This window comes from Aphis gossypii, chromosome 1 (assembly GCF_020184175.1).
Source record: "Aphis gossypii isolate Hap1 chromosome 1, ASM2018417v2, whole genome shotgun sequence".
NCBI classification, from domain to species: Eukaryota; Metazoa; Arthropoda; class Insecta; order Hemiptera; family Aphididae; genus Aphis; species Aphis gossypii.
Window position 1 is genome coordinate 7,468,537 of NC_065530.1, and position 17,972 is coordinate 7,486,508.

Consider the following 17,972-nt stretch of genomic DNA (forward strand, 5'->3'; position numbering starts at 1 on the left):
TGCGGGTTTCGGATTTATTAACCATCGTGCGGGCGCGCGGAGGCAGGAAATCCATTGCCGACACACGTCAAATTCGTTTATTCGGATGTGCGTGCTTGTGTGTCCGAGCTTTAGTTTAGACAAGAGGATGGCGAAGTGACGGTCGGAAGAGAGTACGGGGTTAGTGGCTATTTATGTGCCTACAGTGTACATCGTATATAATACTAGTTGCTCGCTGTTGGAGCGTGTTGATTGTTCGGCCCAAAAATTCTGCACGAGCAAAAACGATCGGTTATACAATACATGGTATCTTTAAATAAGTGCCCGCGGTGGCTACGACTACGACGGTCCATTCTCACAGATATTTTTTCGTCCGTCGAAAATTTTTCATTTTATTTTCCGAAGCACGCATAGTGTGTAAGCGTACGCTGATGCAACTGAAGTACGTACGTCTTTTCCGAAGAGGAAAGCGTGAATTTTCGTTTTTTTTTTTGCGAAATATCAATCACCTTAGGCATATTTATCTATATGTGATCTCTTTTTCTCTCTTTATTATATTTACATATATTATGTATAAGATTTATATAAAACGTTGATGGTATTGCACAAAAACATTATACTTATGCAATATGTCTCAGGTTTATCTTACTTGAATTTTTCAAACCAATAAAATATAGGTGCATTTTATACGTATTGTATGTAATAAATAGAATAAATATTCTAAAGGCGCGTATGTAAGTTTTTTTATTAGTATAAAAAAATATTATAAATAAAATAGGTGACCGATGTGCATCTTACACGCGCAATCCTCGGAAAACAGGCATCATTAGTCTGAAAATAACACGAAGGCTCGTACAAAACTCTTTTTTCTTCTGAAACTTTGTCGTGCTGTACATCACTAGAAACGTATTCACAGACAATGGCGAAGAGAACACGGTTCGATCGAAAACAGTGACTTGTGAGATAGACGCGTGAGTACAGTAAATGACGGTTACGAGTTACGACTGTTGTCGTGTAACAATTTACACTAATCACTCACACGGAAAATATTAAGGGAGTATAAAAATGCGAATGTGCTCAAAGGATAGTTTCCAAATATTAAAATGTATACGTGCGCCTACTTCATACAATTCATGTTGAAATATTTTCTGATTTATATTCGATTACTCAACTGTAGATTTGTCGTAATTAATTTTGTTTCATATCTATCGTAACAATTTTTGTAACATTTAAATATTCAAATTGATTTATACAAAACAAAGTAAGGCATTTAGTATAATTAATCAAATATTAATTGCAAGCATTTTCCAAATTTGTCTAAATAAATAATTGAAATAAATTTGAATTCATACACAAAATACAAATATACAAATTAAAACATATTATTTGAAAACTTTGTGTTAACCATTTTGCATATATTTTCTATTCATATTCAGTGTCAATAATATGATTTACGCTTTCTTAATTTACACAAAGCCACTAGATTGACCTAGATAGACCAATGTGGTGACCATAACTCAGAATATGGTTTTGGTAATTTTCCAATAAAGTTTAATCTCATTTAACAAAATTATTAACATTATTTTATACTCATTATTTTTCATGTAACTGTAATTTTAGAAGTGAAAATTAATGGGTTACTGAATAGTTTTAAAGCATATTTACACGTTTGTTAAATTAATAATAATTGTAATCAAAGTATGTAAATGTAAATAATTTATGCATACATTATTATTAGTTAAAACTAAATTAAATAATGTTTTTTTTATAAAGATATATATTGATATGTGCGATTTTGTTTTCATTTTATTTTGCAGTGTTGTGGATACTGACTGCTGTTTTTATCAATTTTACCGATTATATCTCGTATGAGTATTTTATTAATATTTTGGGAATGGGTTGATAGTTGTGTATTTGTGATTTTGAAAAATAAAACAGTTAACATTTTCTGAGTATCATAGTTTTAAGTATACATGTTTTTAAATTATTAGCCATCCTTGTTGTAGTTGCCAAAAAATATAAAATTGTATAGTAAACCTACAAGGTTTGTATAAAATGATAATATGAATGTATAAATTGTTCATCGAGTTTTATCATATTTTATAGAATATTGTTTAAGAAATTATTCAAAACTATAATGTTAATAATATTTTTCTTGTCTTGTAAATTGTAATGATTTTTGAGTTGAATAAAAAATTAATTTTATTCGATATTCGCAATCATACAAAAACTTGTGAGTTGTTTCAAACTTTTAACTTCCAATATTGGTTGTAGTTTTCTCTAACAGTTGTATTTGAGTAATAGAAGTTGAGAATAATATTATGATAACGAATGATCCGCTTTTGGATTATAACTCCACTAAAACTTTGTAAAGGCTTTATCAACTATTTGTCTTTGTTGAATATTTAGGAGTCCTCGAAACGTGTCGATGAACTGTTTACCTAGAACTGTTAGACAAAAGTTTTCAATTGGAGGGAATATGATACTATATCAGATAAGAGTTATTAAAAATGAGTTCACTAAATACACGCAGGTTAATAGTTGTTATAATTTTTTTTCTTACTTTTAAATTTAAATTGTTTTATTACATTAATCAAGTGGAATATACTTGTTATATTAAATTAGATAAAACTTAAAACTTTATTGTTCGTAGAACTATAATAGCAGGTTAATCAAAGTTCAATGATTTAACCAGATATCTGGATTTGACAGCTTGGTTAAATAACTTAATTGAATACTGTAGTTAAACTACCTGATAATTTATATTTGAAATATAAAAATATTATTTAAATCTTATCAATTATCAAAAATAAAAATTATATTCTTCAAAGTACTATGTTATAAGTTATAACTATTATAGTTTTAATAGTTACTATGGTGGTTTTTTGTTTTTATTATCTGCCTAACTGATTTTAAATTATTTACATACCTTGACAATATGATAGTAAATTGTTATTTAATGACTTTTAAACTGTCCTATTCTTTTTTTTCTATAATGATCATTACTAAGTGACTTTATGTGACTTTGAAAATGTATGTAATAGAAATCTCTCTGTTCAGTATCTGATCCACAAAATGATTAAATTGTATTGAAAAGTCTTCCGATATTTTATGGGTTTTTCATGTTAAAACTACATGATTGACTGAAAAAAATAGAATGGTGATTTTTAATTTCGTTCAAAAGGTAAAGAGAAGAGAACGCAAAAGTAAACTTTTTCATAGTTTTATCAAGGACCTTTGGTGTTACGAGTGTCTGAGGACCCGTTAAATAGAAAGAAAAACTCAAGAGGATGAAATAAAAAAAGTTTCGTAAATTGTTATCAAAAGAATATTTACCCGAGTTTTAGTGGGATTTAATAAAATATTTCATTTATGAATAACGAAAAGAATATACATGTCCTGCAATTTAAAATTTAAACAGGTACATCACATGCTTAATGAAAACACATTGTGTATTATTTTTTTAATGGTGTATCACTCCAATACTATATTTAGACAGTTCAACTTAATCAATAAGTTATGATCATAAAATATGTCTCCAGCCATTGTAACGTAAGTACTTATACGCAATGTGTATTAATTAAATTTTTCCAATATATGTGAATATGATTAATCACTAGAGTTTTTAATAATTGCAATTTATAACTAAAATTGTTTTCTATACGTAGATTATATTCTGGGTCGGATTGAGTAATTTCAGCCAATGGTGATCAAATATTTTAGTGATTCAAATAAAACTCCCCCTATCTCTCTTCCATAGTAGAAAAAATATATAGTGAATTTGCTATTTTTTTTCAACCAATTTTACTATTGACATCAGTCCAAATAAATGGTAAGATATAGCGGTTCTTTGTGTTAAGCTCAATGTCATCTCTCCAAATTCAGTTTTTAATATACTCAATTAAATTCTTATTGTTAACCTTTTAAATAATTTAAAAGGTGTCTGAATAGTGTTTTAATGGAAAGTGTATTTTTCATAAGGGTAAAAAACACTCATTTTCAATAATAAACTCTTTTTAGGGATTTCGTTTATTTTAAATTAGTTTTTACTTTAGTAAATAAGTATACACTAATCGATTTGAGTTAAATGGCAGACATTAAGATAAATTGCTAATAATCAATTAATTTTTATAAACAAATTATTTTCGACATGCATGTAATTCATTATTTTTAAAGCATTTTGAATTTAGCTATTTTTGTAAATAAGTATTGTGTTCGTACTTCTCAAGATACCATGGCCCACATAATTCTAGGTATATCATATTATGAATACAATGTGCAGCTATCATAATTTACTAGTTTATGTTATTGAATTAATTAATAGTGTTTTTTAATATTATTAGTTGATTTTATTTTAGACAAACTAATGTTTAACGTGTAGAACAGTGTAAAAAGTTTATGGAAGTTTATCACTATTCAAAATATTTTCATCAAGTATAGAAAATAATAATATACGTAATGGATGGTAAATATTCTCAGCATTTTATAATTTAGATTTTTTGAATTAAAACAAAATAATTCAAATAGATTAAGAAAAAATCGTTGTATTTTGTAAAAAATATTAAACTTCACAAGAATTTGAACTTTAATAAAAGGTAATGAAAAAAACATAGGTAATTTAAAAATAAAAATTATAAATATTGCAAGACTAACACATTCTTTGTTCAGATCAAAATGATAATATAAAGCATACATCATGGTAAAACTAATACATTCTTCGCCTCGTCCAGAATCTCAATTATTTTTTACTTTTGTGTTACTATTAGTCTTATATTTCTTTAATCATTCTTTTTTTTATTATAATTCGAAGATATTTTTAAATTATTTTAAATATTTTACATTATAAAGCAAAATGTATAGGTATTTATGTACAAATATTAAGAGAACGCAATACCCGCATGTTTTATCTCCGTCCTACAAGTGCGTACATAGCAAATTTATGCTCAGCAGATCACGTTTAGCTCCATTAGTTTAAAAATTAGAGTGAATCGACTTATTATTAAACTTGATGGTAAGAACATTATCTATATTAGTATGTTGGGTTTTTTACGATTATTTAGTTTTAAATGAGTTATGAGAATTTTCAACTTATGCTATATTATATACGCATAACTTGCCGAAGAATTGAATTATCATAAAAAACCAATATACAAACACAGGTAGTATTTTTACCATTCAGTTTTTATAGTAGGTTAATTCACTCTAATTTTTAAACTAACGGAGCTAAACGTTATCTGCTGAGCGTAAAGTTGCTATGTTACGCACTTGTAAGACAGAGACAACACATATGAGTATTGTGTCCTTCTAAATATTGAATAAAAAATTGTACTCATAAGAATTTAAATATTAAATTATTGATAGTATGAGAGAAATTAGGATTCTAAAAATTAATAAATTATGATAAAAATCTGATTTTTGCAAAATTACAAAATTTACTTAGTAATTATATTATATTGTAAAAGGTTACATAGATCATATGCATCATTCACTTTATTTAAATAAAGTTACCATGTTAGTAATAAACTTCGGTACATATATAATATATATATATATTATATACAAACATAAATATAATTTACATTAAACATAAAATATTTAACTAAACTGAACAGTTTTATGGGTGTGACACGGTTGGTTTTTTTGAAGCGCATTTTTTCTCGACATGTTTGTTTTAACGTTCAAAAAACATAATTAACAATCAGGATGATTTAATGTTTTACATCTTTTTTATATTTTTTTATGTTTCCTCGTTGAAAGCGAAGTAAATAACGTTTAATAAACGTGACGTTTCAGTTTGACGATTCAACTTTTATCTGTAGATGAACACAATCATATATTATATTATATTTTTAATTATTCATAATTCTAGCGAATACAAACAATATTATATAGTTTATTGGTCTTATTTTGAATAAGGATACGAAATGATCATCTTAAATTTCATTGGCACAAATAAGAAACATTACAATTTTTAAACTCTTTCTTGGTATAATATTTACATATTGTTATATATTATTATAGTTTATGTTTTTATTTATTTACTTACGCAAACATAAAAAATAAGTCAAATAATAGTTTTTTATATAAGTATATAAAAATAAATTTATAAAAACCTTTTGCTAATTTTTTTATCAATCTTGCCATTATTTTGTATACTTGTATTATATTTCTTTCTATGAGTATTATAAAATGCTGTAGTTTAATAATTGTTTTATTTTATTTTTGAATTATGCACATTTATAATGTTAAATTAACGAAATTGTTCATTAACATAATATTATTGTTTTGTATTATTTGATCACACTAGTTTAAACATAATAATATATAGTTACGTTTAACATGCGGCATCATATACAAGATGTTATATATTAATAAATTTGATATAATATATGTATACATATTTATAGTTATATTTCAATAAAGATGTAATATTCTGAGAACAATATTTAACGTCAATAGAGACCGCAAGTGCGGTATACGTGATAATATTATCTAGCAATCGTACCAGACGCAGTGAGATCTGAAATTTGTTGGTGATCGATGATATTCGAAGAATATGTGTATTAGACTATTGCGATATGTTCTATTTCCAATTATTTGCAGAGTCCTGGAACTGAATACCACAAGATCGGCAAAGTTTTGAAGATGTAATTCAGTATATTACGCTATGTTCCTCTGAATTTCTCATCCACACTTACGACCAACTTTGAGAGTGTACAACGTCAAAGTGTTGGATTCAATTTCCAGTTTTAATATATAATTATATCGGACAGTATTTTGAAAAGGTTATGTATTTTTCTATTCGTCTTTCATGGTTTCCTCAAAAATATCAAAAAAATCTTTAATACATTTTCAAAAAAAAGAAAAAAATTAAATATTAAGAATACAAGAAATGTTTTATCGGTTAGGTAAATGAAGTATAATGCGTGCACATAAATTTTAATCAAAATCTCTTTATTCATTTCATTAAAAAACATAAGTAGACTGTAGTTATAATAATAATAATAATTATTAGTTGATTAAATCATATCAAATAATTTTTATAATTTTTCTTAGCTAAATATTTGTTTGGTTTGGCACAATTTTAGTCATATTTGATAATTTGTTCAAGGTCTTAGATAATCAAAATAGAATAAATGCAATTAATTTTATATGGGTATATTTTATTCTTTTGACTACTTTCAATCAGAGTCCGGTTTATGATTGAATAACGACTATTATAATTTAATTCTTATAACCGACTCTTTTTTATTATATTTTTTAGTTTTTTTCTAACTTTTATTCCGTGTTGACTTTATTCGTTTTTTTATGACATCATTAAAGTTTACGCTGTTTGTGGCAAAAACGAATCGTGTAAAGTGGACTGACTTCATCTCTACCTACACACACACCCACACACACACACACACATGCGCATATATATGTATGTATTTGTTTTACCATCGTAATAAAAGATAAGCATTGCAATGGGGTGGTCATGGAAAAAAACAACTAGATAGAAACTTTCACAATTATCTTGTACAGTACTTTTCCACGCTTTCCTGTAGATTTGACTGAAAACCAACGGGTTTTATTCGCATATAAAAAATAAATACAAAACTTTTCATACTAATGAAAAAGTGCCAGACCAATAGAACAGTAAACTCATATTTATAATATTACTTAGGTGGACCTACTAATATGTTATAATTTCAGCATAAGAGACAAACACTTATTTCTTTAATATTTTATTTATTCCCGATTGCCAATTAAAGTAATAATATAGACTGTATATGAGTATAACTTATAGCTAATTATTCATGGTCAAAAGTATCTAATTTCAAAATTTTGTCGAATATTTTTATTATCATATCCCTAAAGTGTGCTTTATTAGATTTGTACAACCACAATCAAGATTTGAATAGTTAACTTTAATAATTAATATTATTGTTGAATTAGAGAAAAAATATTTGAACAATTCAATTTATTTCCAATTATTGGTAACATTATAATACTATCATAATAGAATAGTGTTTCATATAATAGACGAGAAATGTGATCATACATTTTTTGTTATTAATGAAATATGTAAACGTCATGTTATATATCTAAAAGTTTATAATTAGTCGTGAGTGTTTAGGTAATACACTGAATATTGAATGTGATAGTTATAGATATTGAACAAATCTTAACATTACAAATAACTGTATATTTCTTTTAGGCTTATACAAATAAAATCATTAGTTACCATCAAATGTCTTATATAATATTTATATACAGATTATTAGAGAGAATTAATATTAACTATTAACCGATCGATAAAAAATTTCGTTCTAAATTAATAAAAAGGCAACATTTTATCCACTGCCGAATACTTTAATGTATTATATATTATTTGGGTTGAACAAAAATATTGGAAACAAGGCTGAACAACATTTATTGGCAGAAAAAACCATTCAGTATGAATTTATATGTGTCTAAATTGAATTTAATATGATTTGATTTTTGATTCAGAAAATCTGAGTTTATCAATTCGTTGAATGAAGTATCGCATATTCAAAATGTAATCATCTACCTTGTTAAAACTTAACTTTTAAAAATTAATAATTTATAAATTTCTAATATTTTAATTGTAGAGCAATAAAGCATATTATATAATAGAAAATATGTATTTTGTTTTTTAACTTTAAGTTTTTATTAGTTAATATAAAATAAAATAATATTAAATACCTATTATAATATGTTGATATTATTGATACAATTTTTTCAGGGAAATTAGGTATCTTGACAAGCAAACAAATATTCATAGTTTAATATTAATTTTGAATATTTGAATGTGTCGTGGTCTAGTTTACATTTCTGATCACGTTTGCACACGTTGCGTACAAACGTCTGCGCACCGTCATCGTGTGATAAGTACACTTGTGCTTAAGTGTCATGTGTGGTTAAAAAGCTTGCGAATCGGTAGCACGTGATCAAGTCAATGCTATATAGTCGCATAATCACTTTAGACACTGATTTTAAACCGTTGCTTTATCTACTACATAAAGTACACTAAGTTGTCACGTTGTATAATCCCATTTAGTCCGTTCTTTATTCTGTTTCAGTGGTTGTGCATATTTTTTTGGCTAAAATGATTTTGTGATTTTTATACTTTTAACAATGAAATGTCTAATGTTGAAAAAATATTATATTTATATATATATAATAAATTATTATAAATTATTATTATACTGCAATATATACCTATACAAATTTGTAATATACTGTATATAATGTATATATTATTTATATAATATTATTATGAAATAACTAGTTAAACAAACACACAAAATATTACAATAAGAAAAAACAAAAAGATCTAGGTTAACAATGCGTAGAAAACTAGAAACTATCGTCTGTAATTATTAATTATACATTTTAATATAATAAATTAATTAATTTTATTCTAAATTAGTGTAGTTATCATATTATGGAAGAGAATGATAGGATATAATATTATTTCCGTAATATTAAGTAATATAATTATATTACTGTAATAATAAGTATAATAGTATTTTTGCAATGGTTATTAATTATTATATTACGAGTATATTATATTAGGTTAATTTTTTTTTTTATGTTTACCCTTATACCTTATTAAATTGTTCGGTCTGCATAGCATGTTATTGGTCAGTGAAACCAGTTAATAAATGTAAGCAATATGTTTACGAAGACAGTTAAAATATAATGATTGGATACAAAAAAATCAAATAAAACATTCCATTGTTATCATAAGTAAAAATTTTTTATTATAGACAAATTATGTTTATTGCTTTAATAAATAAAATTCAGTTATTCATACCACTATATAATTATTTATGATTAAATTGAAATGTATATCAACAATTTTAATAGTATATACTCGTATTAGTGTTAAGTGAAACATTAATTTTCTGTCAGTTTGTAATGGCAATAACGAATAAATAATATTACACGTCGAAACGGCGTGATAGATAGGCAATTTAGCTACACAAATGCGTGCAAAACCATATTAAAGTTGTCAGGTATATAATATAATATTATTATATTTATCTTTCCAAGTCTTATATTTTATTGTATATTTTAGGAGTCACAAATTCTTAAAACAATGATCAGAGTTATAGATACAATTTATTCAGTACCTATTATTTAAACTTTTCCTAATTGTAAGTATAACCTTATGATATACTGGTTATTATAGTAAGGAAAATTTGCTGTATAGTAGCTTTAAAGTTCACCTCGTCATAGATTTGGACAGTGTAACAGGTATGTTAATTTTTAATTCAATTATTAATGTATGTATAAAAAAAACTATTCTGAGTATAGATCAGTTTATTTTTAGCTATAATTATTATGTTAAACTCATTTTTGTAAAAAACATTGGAAATAACATCATATTATTAATTATTATAATATTATATCAAATTTTTAAACTTCGAATACTGTAAAATATTGTTGATAGGTTCGAGTTATTAATAGCTTAAAATTAGTTTAAATAATATAATAAAAATCTTATTTTGTATTGTAAATAATAATTTATATACCTAATGACAAAATATTTCAATTACAACATAATAAACTTAATCATTTAATGGATAATTGTTGTTTTTCGTTTAAATAGGTATTAAATTTTGTAAAAAATCAACTTTGAATATTTGACTATTTATTTTTGAAACACACCAAAATAACAAGACCGATTTTGACGAAAACAGGATTTTTGTTTAATATTTATATTTTTTAATAATTAATTTTTTTTTGATTCTGATTTTTTTTTAATACTATAATATTTTATTTGGAATTTTAAATCATTAAATCCGATTTTCAATCAGAAATCATCTCTAAAGTTGAAGATTATAAAATCTATACTGCTCCTAAAGATGATGTTAATAACAGAAAAAAATAAAAAAATAATACAACTCATTAAAGTACCAATTAACATAAATTTATTAATTTTGTACTACCTATAAAATGTAAAAGTATATAAGAAAAATAGATTTCTTATTCAATTTCATAGAGAATTATTTTGGTATTGATGAATAAAATATACAATTACTTATATATTAATTATTATAACCTTGTAAACATTTTATTCAGAAATTTTTAATTTCATAAAATTGAAATATACTTATGTTTGGTGGTATTATACCATTTTTTTTTTTTTTTTTTAACTTTTTTGTAGTTGTTAAAACAAGAATAATTATATAATACTATCTACATATAACTTTTGTCAATCATTTTGGGGAAAAAATATAAAAAATAACCATTGTCAATTAAATTTAAATTGGATTTTTAAAATAGTTTTATTTTTTATTTCAAATCATCGTTCAAGAAAAACAAAAAACGTTAAGCCATGTTTTTTTTTTTAATTACCCCTACATTAATCTAAAAAACTTGTTCAGCTGTATTGATTCTACAATAAAACTTCAATAGCGTCTGGTAACAATAAGTAAAACATAATAGAGGTTTAATATAAAGAACCCCATTGCCAAATATTCGGAACTGGCGCTTTGATTATTTTAATTATTATTTTTACAGTTATGGCCATTATCGTTTGGAATATTGTTCAACAATTTATATTTATGGCTTGGCAGATCGCATTTGAGTATCATTATACAATAGTAAATTCACAGTAATTATTTTGTATTGAAAATCTCCCAGTCATTTTTTTTTTATACGAAAAAACCCAATAAACTTTAAATAAAAAAAAAACTTACACCTTTTTTTTGAATATAATTATAATAATAATAATAAAAAAAATGATAATTTCACTGAAACGTATACTTTATAATTAAGTCACTGCAAATTATTTTAGAGATTATAATTTACTAAAATAATTTATCAGAAATTTAAAAGTGAAGTCATGTCATTAATTAGGCGTTTCGTAGAGTTAAAATTTTAGCTATATAATATTTATACTAATTTTTATCAGTATATTAATATTACCAAACATAATTCTTTTTATTTATATATTAATGTGATAATACCACTATAGAGATACAGAATAATTATTTTCATTTTTAACAGTTAAATTATTGTATGACTTTAATTAAATCTCAAAATCGTATCATTTGTTATATAATAATATTAAATTAACGTAAGATAACGCATTAATGGTTTAAAATATATCATCAAAATATTTCAAGGGAAATTTACCTGGTGAAACTTCAATTCAGTTTTGTATTTTACCTATGAAAATACATGCATGGTTCGATCCAATAGTCCTGGCTAAAATGCATTAACCCTAACCGAAAAATAGTTTTTACTAACGTTCGGTCGACAATAAGTATTTAGATTTTGTTGGATTTACGCCAACATCCTTTTTGTCCTAAACAGTTAAAACATGTTCTACAATACCTCAGTATCAGTTTATTAGTTTAATTTATTGCATTAAAAACATGAGCCAAATACGATAAAGAGAAGTAATTTATGATGTATAGATTTAATAAGGGGATAAATAAGATTATAAATTATTTTTTTAATAATTTTTTTTGTTAATAATTTAGCTTAATATTACTGTCTAAGTTATCGTGTATTATAATAATAACACTGATGACGACATTATGAAATAGAAAATTAAGGGAAAATACATTATATGGTTTATATTAGAATACTATGTGAAATCTCAAGTAAGAACATAATAACATTTTCCACATTTTAAAACGATGAATTTTAGTTTGTGTTATTAAAAATTGATGAAAGATAATCATGAATTTACTGATTAAATTTAATTGACTTCTAAAATTAGTATTTACTAATATTAACCATGAATGATTTCTCAAAATTTACCTTTATCTGATTTAGTTTAGGTACCTATATAATTTATGGTTCTCAAGTTTATTGTAATATCCAACAAGATTGTTTAATTTTTTTAAGAAATAGCAAGGAAAATTTTTGTCATTAATGATGAAAACTTTTATCCATATGCTGTTCTATATTTTTCATAGTTTTATACTAGCTGTGTACATGTACAATTATGTTATTTAAATGGAAATCTATGATATTCCACAAATTCTTTTAGTTTTATTAACAGTGGCCATAACTAATCATCATTTCGAAAAGTATTATAGTTTTAAAAATATTATTTTATGCATTAATTACAAAAGATTTTTTTATATTTAATTAATTGGTAATTTGATGGCCATTTTAGATTGCATTTTAGAAGCATTGGAAACATAATTATCGTAATTAAAAGTTGTGGATCATCCACAAATCAATTTTTTTTCACAATTAAAGTCACGAACTTGACCTCTCTTTATATTTATTTTACAATGTATAAACTGAAAAATTATTTTTACCAACCTTTTGGATTTGCGCTAGTTAATGTAAGATGTAATCGTCATAAACTAAAACTGCTAAAATTGTTTTTGTAAAATTTATTTAAATATTTTTAAAATATAATACAACCAATTTGAATCTTCTATCGTGAAATAAAAAATATTGTACATAATTAGTTATTGTAGTATTTATTGATAACTATCATGCCACGCTATTAATAAAACTATCGAAAAATTCTGAGCAAGAGAGGTTAATATTATACATATTTGTTTTAATAGTAAGTTCATTTTGGCATTGTATTTTTTACAAAACAAATTACATTATTTTTGTTTTAAATTTTTTTGAGAAGATTTATTGAAGTGTATATGAGGCAATATTTTTCAAAGATGTTTAGGTGGTTTGTGAGTGAGTTATTATAGCAAGTATGTGACAATGTTGTATGCTCGTATACTGTTTTCAATGAGGTAATAAACATAAATTGTAAGACAAAAAAATGTTGTAGGTACTTATTAGATGTTTTCTCGTATTATTATTATTTTTTTTTATGAATCTTTGGAATAATACGTTTTTAATTTATTATGAGCATATACTTAAGTATTATTGGGAAATATTTTGAACAAATATAATGTTAGAATAAATATCATATAATTTACATATTATACTATGTTATAGTATTATTATAATAACCAAGTAAAATATTTTTTTTTAGGTTAAGTTTATAATCATATGCACTGTGTTACAAATTGGTAAAAAGTGGCACTTTTAAAAAGGATAACGAATGCCATGAACTAGGAAGTTTTTTTAAATGTATTGACCTCATTCAGCGCTTTTTGTTTTACAGCTTTTCAAAAGACCACCGAGAATTCGGTTTCATTAAGCCGTTAACCCGAATTCCCAAAACAACCCTATCATAAATCATGGAATCCATTCCATCGATTTGCCATCACCGTCAATAGCGTTGGTGGCATGGATATGATCTGAATGGAAAACTATGTTTTTAATGAAGAAAGTAAAAAAGTAATATAATAGAAATTAGTGAAAAAAAAGTCATAATGAGATGAGATGTCCAACTAGAATTGAAAAAAGTAGCATTCTTTTTTATTAATTTTAGTCGATCAAAAATATTAGCAGACAAGGGTCCAAGACAAATCTGTAACAGTTGGTGTTGACTAGATTTAGATTCAGATTAAAACAGAATGGCTCACGTTAAGGAGATAAATTATGTGGACAGGTTGGAAATTGAACGCTCTCGTCGGGGTCGAACCAAACAAATTGGTCAGCATCTGTTCAATTGGCGGACAGCAAGGGTGAAAAGCATAATATTATTACGCAGGAAGTCATTGTCACCGGAAACGGACACGTTTAATTGCGAAACGGTCGCGAAAAGGGACCTTTTGATGGGACAACAATCCATCAAGTGGAAAGCGTTTAAAGGAAGTTTCTTTTTGATATTTGACTCCATTATTCTAATTACGTATGTCCCTTTGCGTGTTTGATACTTTTCAAAACTGCTCAAATTACACATTTCACGTCAATTATTAAAACATTAAATGCACATTTATAATATAAATATATACATACTGTGTAAATACTTTGATATAGTATAAAAATGTCGAGGGTTTTTGCGTGGAACCCATAATATATTTAACCGTAAGTATACCATAATAAAATACTTCAACAGTTCAACTTAGAATATGCAATTAAACATTGCAGGTACTGCTTCTCAGCATACGCATATATAACAAATATTTGCTCGTCTATATGTCTTGAATGTCACAGTGTTAGCCACCCTATAAATAACGAGCAATAGTGTATAATATAGTGTGTTATAAAAAGTTGAATAACAAAAAAAAAAAAAAAACTATCTTATTTTACTGCATACAATTAAAAGGGTTTTTTTTATAATTCGAGTATATAATAATATATTCAATGCATTAACGTAATAGCGTATACATACATAGGCGCACGATATTGTTATAAAAACTTAATATATTATATTGTATGACTTAAAAGTTTCCGCCGGACATTGAGTAAACAATTTCAAAACTCGTCGAAAGGAAAAAGAAAAAAAAAGAAAAAAAGAATATATATATATATAGTTTTACCTTTCTATTTATCCACCGGAATACATGTGACCTCAATTAGCCGCTTTCCACTATATATAAACATACTCGCAAGCGTACACACACACGCACACACACTTGCACACATCTATAATTTAATTTTATCGGCGAAAGAAATGGAAGAAGACGAATACACACAGAAAAATGCACACACGCACACACACACGTCGCCCGTCGTACCCGTATGCGGATAGGAAAAGAGGGTTTACGGCGAAAAGATACGCACAAAGAGTCTACGGCCACACTGTTCGATTTCAATCAAAAGTTAGACGCGGCAAACAGTGTATATGTGTGTGTGTAGGTAACCGACTACCGAGTATATGTGTATAGGTTATATATGTTATATCGTCGAACTTGGTCCAGCCGCAACCCGATTTAATGGAAACCTCGCCGTGCGTTCGATTATCCCTCTCCCCGGCACCACCGACTACACTGTGCGGACATTATACAGCGTCCCGTCATAATATCGTACGTACTATACGCTTATTGTGTACAACGTCTGTAGTAATAATAATGTGATGATGATGTGAAGCTCATCCGCTGATTAACTGCCCCCGAAGTCCCGAGTCACCGAGCCGTTGTTTACGGGACACGCGACCTTTCGATTCGCTCGTATATTACAAATTTACAACGATATTGTTCTCTATACGCCCCACGTTCGCACGTTATACGTTTTACGCGCATTTAAAAAAAAAAAGTATATATAAGCGCGCCGGACAAACCGATCGTCCGCACGTCCGGACCGTCGGCACATAATACCTCGTGTGTACGGAAAAAAAGCGATTTATTTTTATTTATGCTCGCCATCGGTCATTCCCGTTCCCCCTTCCTTGTATACCTGTGTGCACACAGCAGTCTCGAATTGTGGTCCACTACGTTCGCGAGAACAATATAATATTACGATCTGTGCCAATAAGCATTATATAAACACGACGAGATAATAGAAAACTGCAATATTATGGCTATTGTGTAGCCGATCGTATAACGTATATATTTTATACGAGTGTCATCGTAGACGACGAAACTTTAGTACGGCACGGGCGAGCTATATGTGTGTTCTAATACACATATAGTTTTGATTCGAAAGTTTGAAGAAACAATAATAGTGCGTCGGGTTCAAAATAATATATAAATTCATTTTTCGACGTTGACATTAAGCGTCGAAAATAATAACTGTCCAAACTTTAATCGTCAAATACTTCCGGCCGTATAATGACGATTTAATGTTAGTTGTTGTTAGTTGTTATCATATTATATTGTAAAGCAACAATATATATAGCTAATCATACGGACGCGTATAAATAATTTAATAATTTGAAAGTTTATTTAGCTATCGACTGTATAATGTATACTCGTATACTATGCTTGTTAGTGTGTTCTTTTATTTCGTATGCGAGTAGTGTATTATAGACCATGAGTGTTGAGAACATAAATGTTATATTATATTACATTAGATCCAATAAACTAATCACTATGTTTGCTTTAAATTTTATAAATGCCACGAAAATTTATGTGTATTACATATAACATGAAAGAGGAAAAAGAGGAATTATTATGGTGCGATAAACCTATTATGCTTGTTGGGATATTATTTAGATAAAATTCCCACTGTGTTACACAAATCGGATTCATTTTTTCATTTTAATCGTAAGGCAGCGGTAGTACTATTCTAAAATAAATATATTTTTTGCGATAACATATTTTTAGAATTAGTAACTGCGATTACATGAATTTTGTCTGCTCTTTTGTTTGTTTTTTTACTCAAGTATTTAAAATTTAAACTAGATTACATAAAAATAAAATGAAAATGTTAATCAAATATGGAATATTATATTCAACAAAACTATGTCTCAGGAGAAAAAAATCAACAAACATTATTTTATATGCCCATATTGTACCTCGTTGTGTAAATTCAATTAAAAAATGACATTAAAGTTAGAATCAAGTAGTTCAAAAACCATTAAATACTTTATGACTTGTAAATATTTAATATATAAACGCTATTCAAGTTTGGATTTCTCCCTTCGAATAAATTAACATTAGACGAAGGAATGGAGAGTTCAAATAATACAGGTGCCTATATACATAATATATATTTACTTACAGATATAATAGGTACACTAAATAAATTGTCGAAAAATAAGAAAAAAGCCGTTTATTAACGCGACCGGCGGTGGTGGTAGCCTTTTTTTTTTTGTTTCGGCGATTGCAAACAAGCGGAACGCGTATAATCGTTAATATAAACATAAGTATAAATTATTTATATCCGTTCATGCCTAACGCGCAACGAGTTTAATATCGACGTGATAATAATGTAATCAAATTACTTTCGGAACTTATCTAAGGTGACCGTCGTGACGGATTCTATGAAAATTTAGTAGTTTAAAATTGCTATTAAATAAATATGATGTAATTTATATATAAAATAAGTATAATATATTATTATTTCAATATTGGTTTTTATATATTATTTTTTATTTAAGATTTGACATTTTTCTAGAACCCGAAAAATTCAGGTGTCGCTGACAGAATTTCTGCACGGTATAGTTGATTGTCGGGCTGACGACGTCGTCGCGCTCCATATAGAAAATTTGA

General features: G+C 26.4%; 2 protein-coding genes across 3 annotated transcripts in view; one reads left to right on the plus strand and one right to left on the minus strand.

The window, feature by feature from the left end:
• The window catches only part of LOC126549129 (enolase-like), a 60,177-nt gene extending 45,993 nt beyond the window's left edge, over nucleotides 1-14,184 (plus strand). Inside the window, exon 3 of one of the 2 annotated variants that reach the window (XM_050197664.1) lies at nucleotides 14,096-14,184. In XM_050197664.1, the coding sequence (XP_050053621.1) occupies nucleotides 14,096-14,131 (36 nt within the window). In that variant the 3' untranslated portion in view covers nucleotides 14,132-14,184. Of the gene's footprint in view, nucleotides 1-10,066; nucleotides 10,146-14,095 lie in introns of those variants that run through there. The other variant, XM_050197655.1, reaches the window with a different exon arrangement.
• LOC114119138 (agrin-like) overlaps nucleotides 1-17,972 on the minus strand; it is a 169,375-nt gene that overhangs the window by 35,531 nt on the left and 115,872 nt on the right. The window lies entirely within an intron of this gene.